This window comes from Centropristis striata, chromosome 4 (assembly GCF_030273125.1).
Source record: "Centropristis striata isolate RG_2023a ecotype Rhode Island chromosome 4, C.striata_1.0, whole genome shotgun sequence".
In the NCBI taxonomy this organism is placed as follows: Eukaryota; Metazoa; Chordata; class Actinopteri; order Perciformes; family Serranidae; genus Centropristis; species Centropristis striata.
Window position 1 is genome coordinate 10456607 of NC_081520.1, and position 18536 is coordinate 10475142.

Consider the following 18536-nt stretch of genomic DNA (forward strand, 5'->3'; position numbering starts at 1 on the left):
ATGGGCAGAACAGATCTGGAGTCAGAATGATGCTATGTATAAGCTTACGCTAGTGCTACTCAGCTTACTTATTTAGCGAGCCATTATTGTAATTCAAAATGAAAAAAACGACTTCTGTGAATTTTAGTCCAACTGAACACTGAACAAGAAATTTTAGGTGACCTAAATGTTGCAGGTAACTTTGACCCTATCACAGTTTTTTTTCACTTTGTCAAAGTTTTAAGATGGAATCATCCCATCACAAGGTAGCCTGCATCTCAAAGTTTACCATGCATCATCTTTTACTTTTATTTTACTCTAAATAGGACCATAATTGAGAACATGTACATCATTCTGTACTGAACGACGTCTGTGGCTGGGTTGATAGAGTGGTCAGCCACTGATGGGAAGGTTGGTGGTTCAATCCCTGACCATGGCAGCCTACATGTCGAAGTATCTTGGGCAAGATACTTAAACCCACATGGCCCACCCAATGCTGCGTTCATCGGTGTGTGATTGAATCCCCAATGGTGGCAGGTGGCACCATTGGGGATAGCCTTGGCCACCAGTATGAATGTGTGTGTGACCGGGTGAATGAGCGCAGTCTAGTGTAAAGTGCTTTGGATAAAAGCGCAAAATGAATGCAGTCAAGAAGACTTGAAAGAGCGATAGTGATCATAAAACCATAAGTAGAATGTTAACTGAGGTAATAATTCAAGTGAGAAGTAGGTTCATATTCTCATAGACTTCTATACAACTTTTTTACAACCAGTACAGTCGTCCCCTGCTGTCCACTAGATGGAATATTAATTAAAAGCACTTCCACATTGGCTTAACTGTTGAGGCCCAAAAGGTTGCCGCTTGAATAGCTGAAATTAATAATTGATGGGTCAATCCACAAAAAATAATCTGCAATCAAGTGTTAATGTAATTTTTAAAGCAAAAGTCCTCAATGATTCCAGCTTTGCAAATGGATCATTTCATGCCAACTCAACGAGAATCCACCACTTGACAAGGTCATGTCATGGATTTCTTTTCAAAATATATATTTAAGTGAGAACTTGTATTAAATTCATGGGACCTGGTAAAAGTATAAACGTAGCTCCACTCCAAATAGTTTTTCATTTATGAGTTTTTGAAGTTTGGCCCTCAGAGTTAAATTTCATCATTTTTTTGATTCTTTGGCTCTGTAGGCTATACTCAGTCTCACCAAGTGCTTATTTTTCACTGGTTAAGGTTGAAATTTGTACTGAACATCCAAGAAACCCCAAGGATAGTTAGAAAGCAACATGTATTCATGTTCAATAGTAATCACTGAATGTGTTACAATAATTAAGTTAATGAAAATATAATATTTTTTTACCCAAACTAAGAATCTTTGGTTTTCATTTTCCTGCAAATAATGTTGTTTCTGTGTATTTCTATCACATATACAAATGATTTGGTCCTTCATATATCTAGCTTAGGTGCTGACAGCCCCAGTATTTAAGGCATTTCACTATTTTTTCTTAAGGATTATTTTAATTTCCTTTTTATGGAGGTGGAGGACAGCACTTAGGAGTTCCGAGGTTGTTACGAAATGACACAAATGGAAATATTTAATGCTTTTCTTTTTTTCCTTTTTCCAACTAATTTTTAACCATCAATTTATATTCCTTAACTTGGGCTGTGGAAAATTATGTCTTCCCAGTTATTCTTAGGAGTGGTCACTCTAGTACATTAATCTTTAAGTGTTTTGGGCCCATTTAGTCACAGTTCTAGTCACACCACAGGAACCCTTGACTTCCCCCATGGGAGATTCTGCAGGAAACAAGTGCAGCTTTGTTCTAATTAAGCACAGAAGTGTTTCAGGCCATTCTTCTGTCCGTGTCAAATAACAGAAATCTGTCTTTTTCATCCGGTCTTTGATTAACTGCAGGCTTTTACGGAGAGACACGCTGCATTTATCTTGTTAGACAGACAGCATGATTTCTAAGAACTTTTTAAAGCATCTCAAATATAATTTCTCTCAAGGTACAAGCAGCACAGTACTGGTTCTTACCAACTGCTGAGTGTTAACTGAATAATTGCAGTGCTAGCTGGATGTTATTTCCCTCGAAAGAACAGGAAGACTGGAGGCAAAAGAGGAACAGGAGATGTCAGGCTTTTTGGTAATAAGGCTGCTGGAGCCAAAAAACTGGCCCAATCAGTTTCTTGATGTGCATGTGCTTTGCTTTCGACAGGTTTCCTGTACCTAATGCCTTTTCAAACACAGTGAAAATATGAATGTTTGTGCAAAGATGTGAGAGTCGCCTCCTATAGGCAAGGAAAATAGCAGCTGCTGTTGTGATGTTGGACACCTGCAGGAAATGAGTCACAGTGTGATTCTTAATTATTGTCTTAATTTTGTGCTATTGACTGTGGTTGTGTGTGTTTAAAGTTTGAAATTCATACTTGTACAAACTGTTAACTAAAATCAAATCAAAAATTAAACCAAATTTGTCTCACAACAGCCTTCAGCTAGTGTTAAAAAATGAAAAAGTAATTCTGCTTGTGACTGTGAGGACAAAAGATGCATGATGAACCGTACAAAGTGTAAATTCAATACCAGTAAATAGCAAATCAAACATCAGTTAATTAAATATAAAATGTATAAAATACACCTAATTAAAAAAATATAATGCTAATTGCCTGCAGGTGGCAATTGCCTGCTTTTTTCCTTGTTTTTAGATGGCACTAGGGATACCAAAAATATACCGAAAATAATTTACAGTTTAATCAACAACGAAAATATTTAGTTGCAGCCCTACATGGCTCACTTTGAAATGTCTGCATTTTGTGCTTAATTTATTGTGTTGCCAAGTTCCTGAGTGTATGTCATATTATGTTTTTTCTGTTTTAGTTTCACTGGAGGTGCAGATCACACCTACTCACGGAGAGATTAGTCTTGGAGAGTCCAAATTCTTCATGTGTGAAGGTAAGTTTACCAAACTTTCTTAACCGTGAACACCCCCAAATTGTTTCCTTTTTACCTTAATCTAGCCTAGTTTTTTACCTGCATTTTGCAATCTTCTAAGGATATGGTCTAAAGTAAATGAATAGAGGGAAAAAATGTCAACAGAGGGAAGTCTGTTTTGTTTTTATATTTTCAGAAAAATAAAAAGGAGTGACTTCCTGATCATTTAAAAGGATGTGTACATGTATCCATGTGGCAGAAATCTCCTGTGTATCACTCAAATCAATGATTGACCTTTGTTACATGACACCGAATGTCCTGCGTTTCCTGCTGCCCTCACCATCTGTTCAGACCAGAAAATGGCAAAATGTTTGCATTTATGATTGGATGTTATTTTTCATTTGACTTTTCTGACATTTTGGTTGATAGAAAGCTAAAATACACAAATCACAGGCTTCAGTCCATACAGGAGCATAAACAACCTACAATATTCTGTCTGTGGGCACTGGTGACCTTCACTGATATTGAATGCGCACATTTTAGATAACTGTTTTCTAACATACTGCTCTTCACTGTGCTCTCAGTTGTAGGCGTTGCCAAACACATAGACTGGTTTGGACCAAGTGGGGACAGGATAGAACCGAACAGGCCAGACATAACAGTAACCCGAAACGATGAGTCATCTTCCACCCTCACACTGTATAAAGCTGGGACTGAAAATGCAGGGACGTACAAGTGTGTCGCTACCAACGGAGACCAGCAAGGGGAGTCAACCGTCAAAGTGAAAATCTTCCGTAAGTATTTCCCTCACCCTATACACTCTCCAAATTATTGAGTGGTATCGCACAGAAGAACAAAAAAAAATCCTGTTTATTGAACTCATAGTATTTTATTGACTGCTCAAGGGCAACACATTACTCTTTTTCTTTTCAAGTGAGGATGGATTTTTCATCAGTTCAATAAACGGTCGGAAGACCATTAGAGGGCTGCTTAATGATCCTGTCTGTTGTGCAGTTTTCGTGAGTAATGGCTTTTATTTTCCATGAATGCCAAGCATCAGCAAATGTCTATCAGACATGAAATCCTTTTCCCAAACAGAACTTTTCCTGTCACTTCATTTTCTATTTTAGTTTCTAATTAGAAGTGGTCACCCATGTAGATACTGCATAGTAAAATCAATATACAGTCTATCGCAAAATATGATTGCGGTTTCAATTTTCTGTTTACAATTTGCATTTGTCTTGGCTCAGTAAATGTTAAGAAAATTGGAAAATTGTGTCATAAGAAGGACATTTTAACTTAAAAAAAATAAAAAATTTAAGATGTGACGCACTTCATGGGACTGGCTTGTAATCAAGTCACAAACTCATACATTCACATTAAGCAAGCTACTGCCCTATCAGAGCAGTTATATACTCGCTAACTTCTGACAACTATAGGAAAGGAAAGTATGAAGGCAGCAGCAGTTTTCACTTGTAATGTCATTTTTATATTGACTTTTTTGCCTCTGTTTTCTATGTGTCTGTTTAAGGATTAACATTAAAAAATGTAGCACTTGTGTCAAGAGATGAGCTACACAACAATGGGCCTCATGTAAGAACCACTCGTGCCAACAGATTTGTTCTTAAGTGGATATACTGCTGATTTAGGATAACTTGCCACATTCACCAATTTTCTCAAAAAATTTCTTAGGCACAAGCGCAATTTATGAGTGGTCAAGACCTGCTGTATGAGTTGTGCAGTTTTCCACTAATGGATTGAATATTTCATTACTTTGAAGGACTTTCTAGTTTGAAAATCCTTCATAAATTATAAATACGAAAGGAAAAAAAAATTAAGAATACCAAAATGTTCTTCTATGAGGCCAAATGTCTTAATATTTTAAACCTTGATGAGATTGTGGAGCTTTTATGAGCCGGGAGGCTCAATATGATTCTGTAACTTTTGCCCTGAGTCAAATCTGCAAGGTAATGTTAACACGTCATTTCATGCTGTGCTGAGCTCCCTAATAACCAATTGGTAGGAAGGCAGAAATTATTGTAAACTAAAAATCCTTTAGTTCTGGTAATTTAGAAATAGGCAGTCAGGAGAGCTCGTTGTGAGTGATAATAAGCTTGCAAAGCACTGCCTGATAAAGCATGTTTGAGGGAAATAGTCCTCTTCAGTGTAGTTACTGTGAAGTCGGCTGGTTGTGAAATGATTCAGTATTGGATTCTTTGTATGTAGAAAAGATGGTTATTGTTAAAATTGCCAAGTACTCCTCCAGTTTGACATTTTTTACTGGAAAATTGCAGAGAATTGAAAAGATAGCTGGTTTTATTTTGAAGATATCCTGTTGCGTGTGGAACAGTCTCTCAAGACTTGCGCTTAGCAAATTCCCACAAATGCACTCCAATTTGTTGGCACCCCTCAAAAATAATGAACAAAGATGAATGCACAATTTTTTCTGAATTAACTTCAAACTGACAAAAGTAATTGGCATCCATAATTGTTTTTCCTTTTTTTCAATAGAAATGAGACTTTGCTTTTAATTTTTTTTTAAATTCAGAATAATATTTTAAATAAAAAAAACACTGGAAATGTCATGGACAAATATAGTGGGACTTTATCTTTTGTTGCACAACCTTGACAGTCAATCACTGCAATAAAACATTTAATGTAAGCTCTCAATGACACTTCTGCCCCTGCTAACAGGTGGCTGGGCCCACGCTTCCTGAACAAACTGCTCCAGCTGTCAGGTTTGATTAAAGTTTCAGATCTTTCTATAGATGTTTGATTCAGATCAGGGGTCATAGAAAGCCACTTCAGAATAGTCCATTGGTTTGTTCTCATACATTCTTGCTTTCTTTTAGCTGTTTTTTCTTGATCTTTTAGGGCCAATATCCTGTCTGAGGACCTCTAACTGAGACAGACTTTTCAGACACTGAGCAGTGTGCGTCGCTGCAGAATGCTTTTACAGTGTTGAGATTTTATTGTTTCCTGCACAAATTCAAGGCATCCTGTGCCAGAAACAGCAAAGTAACCCCAAACCATAACCAAGCCTCCCCCGTTTTAGCTGTAGGTATGGTGTTCTTTTCTGTGAAAGCTTTTGTCTGTAAACACAGAGCTGATGTGACTTGCCAAAAAGCTCCAGCTTTGACTCATCTGTCCAAAGGATATTCTCCCAGAAGGATTGTGTCCTGTCAATATGTATTTTCACAAATTCCAGTCTGGCGTTTTTATGTTTTTTTCATCCAGAAAGTGGCGTCTTCCTGGGTTGTCTTCCATGAAACCCACTTCTGTTCAAAAAGTGATGGATGGTGCGTTCAGAAACGGGCGTACCTTGACTCCAGAGTTCAGCTTCTATCCTTATGGTTTTCTTTCTACCATTCACACTAGCTTTCTGTTCAAACTGGGGATCATTTTTATCTTGCAGCCACGCCCAGGAAGGTTGGCTGCAGATCCACGGACCTTTAACTCTTTAATAATATGTGCAACTGTTGTCACAGGAACATCAAGCTGCCTGGAGATGGTTTTGCAACATTTAATTTTACAATGCTGGTCTCTTATTTTCTTTCTCATCTTCTCAGACAAGACTTTGCATTCTCTTGTACATGTTCAGTGTGGTGCAAAGGAAGATACAGTGACTGCTTTTCCACATTTAAATAAGCTGAATGGCTGATTACAAGATTGGAGACACGTGGATACTAATTTAGCAAACAGCACAAAACATGATTAGTTTGAAATATCACTGTAATCCAATTATTTATTATCTTTTCTAAGGGATACCAAAGAAATGTCTTTGCCATTTTAGAAAATCTTTGTAGAATATAATTTAAATAGAATGAATCTCTTTTTCACAACTTTTTTGCTTTATTCTACAACATACCAAAGGCACACAAGAAAACGTGACAATTCCTACTTTTCAGTAGAAATGAAGCTTTATTTCTTTATTTGAGCTCAAAGTGTAACAACTCATTCCAGCATGTCTTTATATCTGTAATCCTGAATAAGAATTCTTTCACAGCAGCCAAAGTAAGTGAAGAAGATGGGGTTTTGAGGAGACTCGTACTTTAATAATCAATGAGTAAAAAGTATTAATTTGTGTTATATTTCAGAAAAAATCACCTTCACAAATGCACCCTCACCTCAAGAGTTTACCGAAGGAGACAATGCCAACATTGTTTGCGATGTCATCAGTTCGCCTCCACCCACCATCTTCTGGAAATATAAAGGAGCAAAAATCCAAATGGAAAAAGATGGTAAGAGCTCTCTGAGCAGCACGCAGATCATATTTCTATTTGATTTGATTTGGTGATTAGCTCCTGTCTTCTGTTTTAACCAAGCACATTCTTAATATTCGTGAGTTGTTAGTGTTTTGTTCAACTCCAACTCCTTAACAAATCTAATGAATATGAATTTAATATTGTTTGCTGGTTAGTTTTTGATGGCCTGGTTTGCATAATAATTTGCATAAATCTCTTTAAAGTCCGTCATATCAAAAATAATCAAACGATAACAAATAAGTCAGCCATTACTAAATATTTTGTGTTTGTTGTGTTGCTTTCTGATGTGAAAATTTAAATCTTGAGTTTGTAAATCAGTTGTTGGTCATAGAGTATGATGTAGGACACATAATAAAAAAGTAACAGGGCCGGAACATGAAATAGATTTATCTCACAGTAACTTCATCGGAGAAGAAGATTTGTAGAAGATTTGAGGATAAACTCCCATGACAATTAACATGAATCAACAAAAATACGACCTAAAACTAAAAATGTGATTAATCTACATGGTACAAGACTACATAGTCAAAACACAAGCACAGGCACAACAGGCTATAATGGATATGCAGATTTACCAGCGTCAGAGACTTGAATTTATTTATGCCCTGCTTTTGTTGCCATTCTCCTCCAGGGTTTATCCTGCGCTTTGAAAGGAAAAAATTAATTTGGTTTTGAATTTGAAAATACAAGTGATTCTCTTTTATCCACCTCTGACACCGAGCAATATCATAATGCGTTTGGTATTGTTGGTATCACTCACTGGAAAATAATAATACAGGCTCATGTGTGGGTTGTGATAGTATTTTGAATTACTACATGATTAAATTTGGTCGGTTCACATTTCATCTCCAAGTGAGAGAGCTCTTCTGGGCCACATTTCTCCTTTTCTGGAGCTGGCGTTGGGCATTCTCCCAGATATGAATTTGACGAAGTGGAAATTACTTATAATCTGTGTCCAAAATAGGGTCGTTTTTTATCTAACAGTATCGCTCAGACAGACAAAAATATTACATATTTCTTCGGATAATGGAGCTTTATTAAAATGTGTAAATTCAACAGACAGCTTGTAACAATAATGCAGAGATATTAGTGACTAAATCAGACATCAGAGTTTAAATGTTGTCAGTGAGATATATGGAAGTAAATCTTTGCCATTGCTGAGTTATTCAAAACAATTTTCTTTATATATATGGAGTTTCATTAAATCACTATGTTAGCACAACAACAGCTGTTTATCATCAAAAACTGACTCGTGCCTGGTTTAAACTTTCCAAATATATAACACCCCTGACAATGCATTTACCTTCTGCTTCCTTTCAGTTCGCTTTAAGGTACTGAGCAACAATCATCTTCAAATCCGAGGCATAAAGAAGACAGATGAAGGCTTATATACCTGCGAGGGACGCCTCATGGCCCGCGGCGAGATTGATCTCCGGGTCATCAAGGTCGTTGTAAACGGTTAGCAGCTCTCACACTCTTTCCTCGTCCTTTTTGTTCATGTGTGCATGTTTTTTGTGTGGCAGGTGTCCCATGACGTTTAAATAAGCTGTATATCCTCAGAGGCGGCCAGGCTCCGCATCAATGTGGAAACAGTTGCCCAGAGCAACCGTGTATCAAAGATGTTCAATGCTAATGAAGTCTGCTTCCTGCAACTTCTGAGCCTAGCAAATGAGTGTGCCTAAAATAAGTGCTCTGAATTTGTCACAGCTTCTGTCTCTGTTTTTCCCCCCTGCTATTTATCTATCTGACTGTCTGTCCATGCATGTATCTGCCTACCAATTTACTTTTCTTTCTACCTTTTTTCTATTTATTAATCATCTATCTCTGCGTCTCAGTGCTCCCAACCATTAGGGTATGGCAGTCAGAGGTGAACGCCACAGCAGATGTCGGGCAGCCTGCCATGTTGACTTGTGCTGTTGATGGCTATCCTGAACCCATGGTGACATGGACAAGGTAAAACACCGCTAGCAACTGGAGAGACAAATGCATTTAACATTTACAGCAGCACTTGTTAAATGCTGACACATTGCCATAATAATTTAAAGATCACCTCCACTTAAAAATGTGTTTTTACATTAATGTCCCCTAAAATGCCTGACACACTGACTTTTATCTTTGCAAAGTTTTTCACTTGAGAGGCGTTTTTTACATTCCTCTACTGAAGGGGGAGATGTCTGTGCACTTGTCTGTGAGATTCAAACACACACCAGGCAAGCTAGATTTGGTATTTCACAACGTCAAAAGCCTGAAAAGAAGCCTGAAACCTGACAGACAGCACAGAGAGTGAAAACACACTAGCATTGAAGCAGATATTATTGTTTCACCACCGCTACTGCTATGTTAGCTACTGCCTGTTATAAGCTTAAAAACAATATAAACAAGCTCAAAGATGCTAAATACACCATTCCGATACGTCTCATAGTTGTAGGTTGGTACACATGAGACTCCTCCGCTGACTGAGGAAACATTCAACCAGACGGGTTTTTAGCCTCAAACATTCGCCATATTAATGCACACTGCTCCATCATCGATCAACAACACATCAGTCCATCTGTAGAATGAACCTGTAGCTAGTCTGAACATACACATCTAAAATATTGTCTATTCAGAAAGAACAATTAAGATACCTGACTTAGTCCATTCCCTTTTTATTCTTTTTTTTTCTAATCATTCGTGACAACTTTGCACAAACAGCATATTGACTATTAGAGCTGTCATTTGTTTTACAATCTTGGACACAAGTTAAAGCCTACTATTACCACCCAAATTATTCTTCTGGCATAAGTGATTATGCCAACATTCACCACCATCTTATATTAGTGCGTTGGCAGTCTTACATTTGCAAATCAGGCAAAATGTGAAGTACAGATGAGGATGATGGGGAATACCATTAGAATGAAAAGTTAAAAAGATCACCAAAGTTGATGTAATTCGTGTTCTGTGGATCATCTGTGCAGACTTTCATTGCCACCCTTCAATTGTTGTAAACAGCAGAAATGTTTGCTGAGAACATCAGTATCAGTAAAAGCTGACAGGAACAGACTAAAGGGAAAGGACTAATTACAGATATTAAGCTGTGTAGGACGTACACGAACCAGACATGTTTAAGCTAATGTCATGTTAATAATGAGGATGCTAAACTCCCCCATTGGTAATATATATACAGCAGTTTCTAAAATGTCTAAAAATCGTATTTCACAGAATCAATTTCCTCCTGCATCAGAATTAAGCATATCAATGTTACAGCCAATTATATGCATGAAAAGTGTAATTTTAGTGACCATCAGTAACCAATAGCTAATAACCAACTCAATTTTGTTTGCATCATTTACCTTATCTTATAACATTTTTAATATTACATAATAAAGAAAATGTTTTTACAAATTACATAGGCTACACCTGCAATTGTTAAATTCAAACTCTGTCAGTGTATATCCATACATCAGCACACACCAGAGAGACACTCTAGGCTATAAGGGATATTGTACTAACTGGTTTATTCATTGCAATGGGATACTTAATCACAGGGTATCAAAGGTGCATGTAAACAGTGAAACCTGAACGCCGCAGTGTCATCAATAGCCACATTATTCTGTGTATCTGAATACAGCCATTGATAGCTTACTGCTTTGTTAAACTGTTCCTGTTGATCTTGTTTCCAAGACAGCAGTTAGCTGTTTAGACAACTTAGACTGGAGGGTGCACAAAGTGCAAACAGCCCAGGAGCTACATTGCACCTAATTTTTTGTGTCTTGTCGCCCTTGAAAACATTGTTTATACTTCACAAAGTAAATTTCTTTTACATGGCTGTAAATAATGATTATGACTGTTATACAACTAGACTAATACATGAGTCTCACCTGATTTTGTACTTTCACAGATTTTCAGCTTCCATCAGTTCGCTGCTTTACCGCTTCATCTTTTTGTCATTCAGGATCTAAAAAACTGAATGAATCAAAAACAAATTATTGTCCACTGACCCATGGGTCATTAAGACAGGGTTCGTACGGGTGCTTGAAATCCTTGAAAATACTTAAATCTAAATGTTGTATTTCCAAGGTTTAAAAAGTGCTTCGATGCGAAAAGTGCTTGTAAATGCTTGAAATTCTTACTGTATTTCTCTTGCAATCTGACTATATCCATCTATAGACTATAGATAATCACATGTTCAATGTAAAGAATAATGAGTAACCTATCTGAAATGAAGACCGTTCCTCTTAAAAGTTTGCCTTTAGTATGTAAGTACTCATCTAAAACATGCAATTTACAACTGGTGTAAGGTACTGGAAGAGCTTGAAAATTGACCTTGAAATTCTTGAAAAATGCTTGAATTTGACCACTGCTAAAGTGTACGAACCCTGTTAAGAAAGCATATATTTTTAAGGAAAAGCTTGTAAAATGTTGCTGTTTTAAAACTAATGTGGATTCGGGTGAATACATAAATAAAATATAAAAAATACTATTGTTTTCCACAGGAACGGAGTGGTTCTCGATGCAGGAGAGAAGTACAGCTTCAATGACGATGGCTCAGAAATGACATTAATGGAAGTGACCAAGCTGGATGAAGGAGATTACACCTGCATTGCCAAGAACAAGGCTGGGGAGAGCGAGCAGGAACTCAGCCTGAGAGTGTTTGGTAAGGCAGCACATTGTATATACATACATACATAAACTAGCGTGACAATATAAAATGTTCCAAGTGTGTGGGAATGAAGTATAAGAGTATGTAGGTGGGGGGAGAACAATTGTATGGTTATGTGTCTGTTTTCTAAAGGATACAAGATGAGGTGTTGTTTCAGTGTGGGTTGTGGTTGTTTCATGTAAGGATGAAGCTTAAGGATCCAGAAAACTGGCCAAGTGGGATGAGCTCAGCTCAGCTCAACTCTTTGAAGTCTTTTTTTTTTCTTCTCTTTTGCCCACTAGGTTGTAGTCTTTATTTTGTCACGTAACAGCCATAATTCCAGTCACAAACACAATATCAGCGCATGTAGTCAAGTCAATTAAATTCACAATGAGTTAGCTGGTTCAGTTTATTTTCACAAACAACAGAGGTGGCCGGGACCTGCTTATTTAGAGCTCAACGGGTGAATGATTACCATAAAATTACTGAAGACAGCTTTCAAAGCACATTGTTTACCTCTTTAGCGATATTTACCTCATTAGCTGAAAGATTTTCTCGCACTTGCAAAGCTCTGGTCTCCTTACATCAATGCGGGAAGAAAATGCAATCATGCGTTTCCTTGAACATTGCCACTTATGAATATGAAAGCTGTACAAATGTGTTTATTTTCCCCCTGATCCTGATTGGAGTTCTTGAATATTTAGTACCTGTCAATACTAAGTTTGATCAGATATTTATGTTTTCATATATATTACAGCTGCACATTATACACCTAACCTTGAAACCCCTGAAAATGTGGTTTAAAACATGTTATGCACATTCAATAATTGTGAATAAGTAAGCAACAATTACAGGTAATGTTTAGAAAGAAATCATTTTAAGCCCCATTTGGCCTGGATTTATTTCTCTTGAGGACGTGGGGTGATTTTAATGGAAGTGGCTGGCGATTTTAATCCTGTCTTGAGTGTCTCAGTGTGCAATTTCCATTCCAGCCTCAGTAATATTTACAGCTGCAATTACCTTCTGTTTTTTCTCCTGTAACTTGAATCCTTTCTGGAGTGATGTCCTTGTATTTTGATCTTTGCATGGAGAGGAGCTTGTCCCTCTGCTTAATTTCATCTCTTTTTAATCAGATCAATGTGAAATTGGACTTGGAAGATCAAGAAAGTAAATCAAAAAACCCTGCTAATTAGACGGATGGAAGCATACTTACTTAGCAAACGTATATGCCTATTTGGAAAACAATATTTTTTGGAATGATCTTGGAAAATGATTTCCTAAAAAGAGTGGGAACCCTGATGCTTTTTATGCAGAACTAAAAATGTGTTTATTGTTATTCAAGCTCTGATGTTTATTTTTGTCTATGATTCATAAGAGGATTTTGGAAGTTTAAAAGCAAAATATATCGAAGATCATAATATCCTCATGAAGTCTAAGTCACAGTGAATAATATCAATACATGTTTAATGTCTGTGTGTTAAAATAAGTGATGAATCTGAGCAGGAGTATGATGTTTAACTCCAACTCGCCTCCTGCACGTTTATCCCTCTGTGACTTCCCATCAGCTCCCCTGTTCAGCCCTGGTGAAGCTTTTGGCATTGTGCAGCTAAATGTCCATGTTAATTACACACCATATCCTGTTTCCTGATGGTTAAAATGCCATCCAGATTGATGATTTAAATTACTGAGGAGCACCGTGAATATTTAATTCCCCACCTCCTTCTGTAATGTTAATCCAGTTCGAATGGGGCTTCAAGTGTTATTTATCAAGAGTTTTTCCACTCAAAACCCAGCTTCATTGGGATTGTGTGGGTGTGTTTTGATCAATTTGAATAAAAGTGCTGGCAACATAAGCAAACAACTTCACTACTGTCGTTTAATTTAGATTCAAATGGTTAAATTACGATTAGTGCGAAGTGAAGTTTGTTTTCCTCACGAGCTTCAAACCAGTAAGAAGAGCACAGACAAAAAAGAAACTCGATATTGTTCCATGTTTGGGCTCAATTATGCCCTCAAAGAAAGAATCTGATTAAAAAACAGATTTAAATTGGACTACACTTTAATTAGTGAAGCAAATTGTTTGAGCACTGGATACCTCTGAACTCAGAAAGTGTTTTGCATCAATATCTTCGGAGAAAAGTGTGTTTGAGTGTTGGCGCAGTGACAGATTTCTTTCTCTCTGCAGCATGAAAAAAAAAACTAGTTAAATATAATAATGTAAAATGCAGTTGTTTTTTTAGAGGCATCATGCACCTGTGAAATACTTTGAAGCAGCTCTGCTCACTTTCATTTGCTGACACACATCAAAACACTGCCAGCACGCTTAATTTGTTAGTGCTACTTCATGGGCATACTGTATCAGCTCACAATGCTTATCTTAGAAAATAATTCCAGTGTTTATTTAACCCATTGAGGCCTGAAAAACCGCTGGACGATTTTAAAATAAGCCTCTAATTTTCAGGAAATTCTGGAAAAATTCTGGGAAAAAAAGTGTGAACTCTTCTACTAAATAATAGATTTTTCAGCCTCTGTAGCAGATCGAAATTAAATTCAAAAAGTATTTGAGAGCTTATACAAATACTACAAAACGACGTAAACGCTTTCCAGGCTTCAATGGGTTAATAAACAAAGTAAGAGAAAATGGCTTCACAAAGGTGATATTATCCATTAAAAAATATATAATTAGTCTGCCAGTTGGTTAGCGACACACCTGGCTGTGAATGCAAATTGTTGCTTGTTCAAATATGTTTTTCCTTAGAAATAACAAAATGACAACACAGGTGTTCCTTTTTTTTATTAATTATTATCAGTTGAGATAAAAGCATTTTAATACAAGGTTTCAATTGTTTCATTGTGCTAATAGGTCAGTTATACAGGATCTAATATACTGAATAGGCTAAATAGGCTAATAGGCTAATAGGCAAAATCTACACATGTGTAGCCCAATCCATGCGTTCATCCTTCATAGCCTGGAGGGAAAATATGAAAGTGCAGAGTAATGCTCAGCCTCTCGCTTCAGAAGTAGCACTTCAATTCGCTTCGCTCCGCTCATGTCACAGTTGTGGCACCCTGCCGTGCTTTCAGGTTAGCTCAGGTGTACTGTAACTTGACAGTTCTCTCAAATGTAAACAAAAATGAAGCCCAGCTCCCTTGAGATATGCTAAATAAATGATTACATGAATTAAGTTTGGATCCAAACATTGTTATCACAACTTTGCCGCCGCCGGGACTGGAAAAGCTTAAATACAGTTTTGCTGCCATAAAAATCCCCTGTCACCTGTCGAGCTACTGATCCTCCTCCTCACTTTGAACTCATCACACATCCACAGAGTTGCTCTGTAACTCATTGTACTCGTGCTGCCAAACCACCTGGCTTGTGTTGCGATGCTACTGCCATTGTGACGACTTTGTGTTTGTGTTCACAGTCAAACCTAAGATCACATACATCGTCAACCAGAGCACTTCAGAGATGGAGGAGCAGGTAACTCTGACTTGCGAGGCATCAGGAGATCCGACGCCCACCATCAGCTGGAGTGCCGGTGATAACGTCTTCACCGAAGGAGAGCAGGTAAAATAATAAAGGCAGTGAGGATGACAGTAGAAGCTCAATATCTAAATCTCAAGTAGTCAGTTCTGTTCCTAGAGGGCCGATGTCCTGCAAGCAATTTTCCTCTCTGAGTTAATGAACCAAACCTGATGCAAAGTAGACTGATATTACCTGTGTCCCAGTTGCATACTATACATAAAATTTTAGCTCTAAGTTTTTAAGTAACTAGCACACATTGGGGAAATTAGAGACCAAAACCACTTGATAGATGCTAAAAAAAGCACAGATGATAGTGGTCTTTATTTACTTGCAGTTTGTGATACTTCCATATTGGAAAGTGGTGATATATTTACGCCACCATGCCAGCGATAGACATGGCTTAAGGCTTAACGTTTTTTGGGTTGACCGTCAGTCACATTCTCGTAACCACAATATCTCAAGAACGCCTTGAGGGAAGAGTTTCAATTTGGCACAAACGTCCACTTGGACACAATTGCTACATCTGAAATTGCATATTATGCTCTACATAGCCAATATGTGTAGTATTGTTCAACATATTTCTGTGTGAATAAACAGTCGTGTGTAGTGTGCTGTACTTACCACTTCACTTCCTGAAAGTGCCAACCTCAGCTCTCTCAGCATCGCCAGATAATTCTTTGATTACTGAAAAAAGTAAGCAACGAGTCCAGTAGTCGCATATAACAAAATCACAGACTTTTTTAAGGTTTTAGATATACAAAAAAGTCTCACATGCTTTACTGTTCAGTGTTTTAAATAGCACCTTGGTCTGGAATTTCTGCCACAGCCAATAATGAGCTGATTGGATTTTGGTGAAGGTCACTGACTGCACGTCCGCCCCTTTCTCTCTGAATGAGATATCTCAGTAATGCCTTGAAGGAATTTCTTCTTCATTTCGACTCAAGGATGAACTGATTAGATTTTGGAGGTCAAAGGTCAAGGTCACTGTGACCTCACAAAACATGTTTTTACACAAATTACTGTTTGATCAAATTTTACACAAAAGTCTAATAGGATAAAATGTAAATGTAAAATGATGACATACTATATCCAAAAACATCAAACGTTTAGGTCAAACTAATCTGCAAAATAAATTTTCTGGCCACTATTCAACGCCATTACTCAGGACCAGAAGGGGAGATTGTGACCATATTTCACATTTGGTCGGTGGCTGACTTGCAGACACTAATTTTTGGTAGATCTTCTGCGATGTCAGGTTGAAAATGTGTGTGGAGCATCCATGCTTTAGAATGTGTAGGGGTTTTTTTGCTGCAACATCCATATATAATGCATTGTCTGCTGTCAGCCTACATATGAGTCTGAACAGACAAAAACTGCAGCTTGACTGGTTGTGTAGCTGTAGAGGTGCTCATTCTAGTTTTATTTATAAGTTGCAGTTTGACAGATGTAAGTTAATCTGCATGCATCAGTTCCTGTATGTACAAATTAAAACGTATATGTCTTGTACAAAAACTCCCTTGCAGTATATTCTATAATGCATTAGTATGTGATGTGGAATTGGGACACACTGACTCGTAAGCCACCAGGGAGGAACACAAACCTGCAGGATGTCGGCGTCTCAAGGAGAGGAATTGAATACCTTTAACCTGAATTCAAGAGGTATATTGATCATGCACAGGTGGGGGACTTCAGCAGTTTCCTCAACAAGGTTTATGTACTGCTGATTATTTCCCCTAAATTAGCAGCTCCTTCTAGATGGCCCAGAGGATCTCATGTAATTAGCTCAGCGATACTCAGCCAGTAATGTGGAGTACCCTCCGATTTGACTTGAGTTCTCCCAAATGTCAAGAAAATCTGCATCAAAAAGCCAATTATAACATTCCCAAAATAAGCATGCAATTTGAGGCAATAATTAAACTTTGTCTGCTTCTTATTGTACAGTATTTGCTAGAATGAGCACTTGAATGATCAAGTGTTTGTTTAGCACTTTCAATCCCCATTATCATTATTCTGCTATCATTATTCATGCTGGGAATTGAAAAGTTTAACTTAGTGCATTTATCTATGGATATCCTGCTCCCATCTTTTGAGCTAGCTTTTCTTCCAACCATTACATCCCTGATACTTTGTCCTTTTGGTAATGTCTTCTACGATATTCCATGTGCAAACCATCAAAAACAATGAATACCTGATTGGTATTCTCGTACATCTTTTGCCCACATGGCCTTCTTCTTCAAGGTCTTGGTGTCTTGCTACAGTTGAGAGGTAATGAGGGGGAAAATGCTTCAGAGATATACTGTAGTTCATGGAGGAATTGTGGAGCCAGTCCATTACATGCACTACATTTTCTTCCTACAGGCACATCTAAACAGGATCTATCAGGTATGAAATCCGCGTGGCACAGAAATGTACTGGAGTAGTGTTGCAAAGTCTGCCTCCAGATTTGACAAAAACCCCAGTGAAATCAAATAATCCCTTTTTATTGAAAATTTCCCAGCTGTTTCTTGAAAACCCCAAGGAATGATCTCATCATGAAATTGATTTCAACTGCTGCATGCTTCCCAAATATAGCCGGAAAAACTTGTCACACTGATCTCATGAAAGAAAGTGCGTGTAGCTTATCGCATGAGATCAGATGACAATTTGGTTAATAACGTAATGAAAAAGAAACACCATTTCTGTGTCGCTGTTGCCTGATCATTTCAAACTTTACATCACAGCATGAGGTTGCCTGGATTCAAGCCCAGCTCAGTCTGTCTGTCATCTCCATAGTACTGTAGATTGTCTAACATTTATGTCAACATCACTTGAAAACTAAGGGTAAAAGTGCTCCACCTAAAATCTGTCCTTTTGATTATCAAACACACCCTGCAGACAAAAAAATGGGAATTTGACTGTTTGGAATGTACTGATAGTAGAGGTGGCCGGTGGAGAAGTGGATTATGCCGCAAGAAGAGGTTTAATGGGCATTTTCCAACCGTGAAAACTGGTTGCTGTTGGAATTCATTGCAATTGACATGATTTCAAGCAGACTGCAGCCACTCTGCCACCTGTGAAGCCTACAGGGCTGAGTGTTTGATATTCAAAAATAGGTTTTGAGTGCAGCATCACTTCTGTTGCAAAACACGCTACCACCATATGACGCACGTCACGACAGCCCTATTTTTTTTCTTTTGAAAACCCACACACCCACAGTGGCGAGGCACACTG

At 37.7% G+C, this 18536-nt stretch overlaps 1 protein-coding gene across 6 annotated transcripts in view; it reads left to right on the forward strand.

The window, feature by feature from the left end:
• The window catches only part of ncam1b (neural cell adhesion molecule 1b), an 82125-nt gene that overhangs the window by 29026 nt on the left and 34563 nt on the right, over positions 1-18536 (forward strand). For 4 of the 6 annotated variants that reach the window (XM_059330975.1, XM_059330976.1, XM_059330978.1 and 1 more), the window contains exons 2-8: positions 2861-2935; positions 3499-3708; positions 7012-7155; positions 8500-8637; positions 9015-9132; positions 11655-11815; positions 15226-15368. In XM_059330975.1, coding sequence (XP_059186958.1) covers positions 2861-2935; positions 3499-3708; positions 7012-7155; positions 8500-8637; positions 9015-9132; positions 11655-11815; positions 15226-15368 — 989 coding nt within the window. Of the gene's footprint in view, positions 1-2860; positions 2936-3498; positions 3709-7011; positions 7156-8499; positions 8638-9014; positions 9133-11654; positions 11816-15225; positions 15369-17684; positions 17709-18536 lie in introns of all 6 variants that reach the window. The other 2 variants (XM_059330977.1, XM_059330974.1) reach the window with 1 other exon arrangement.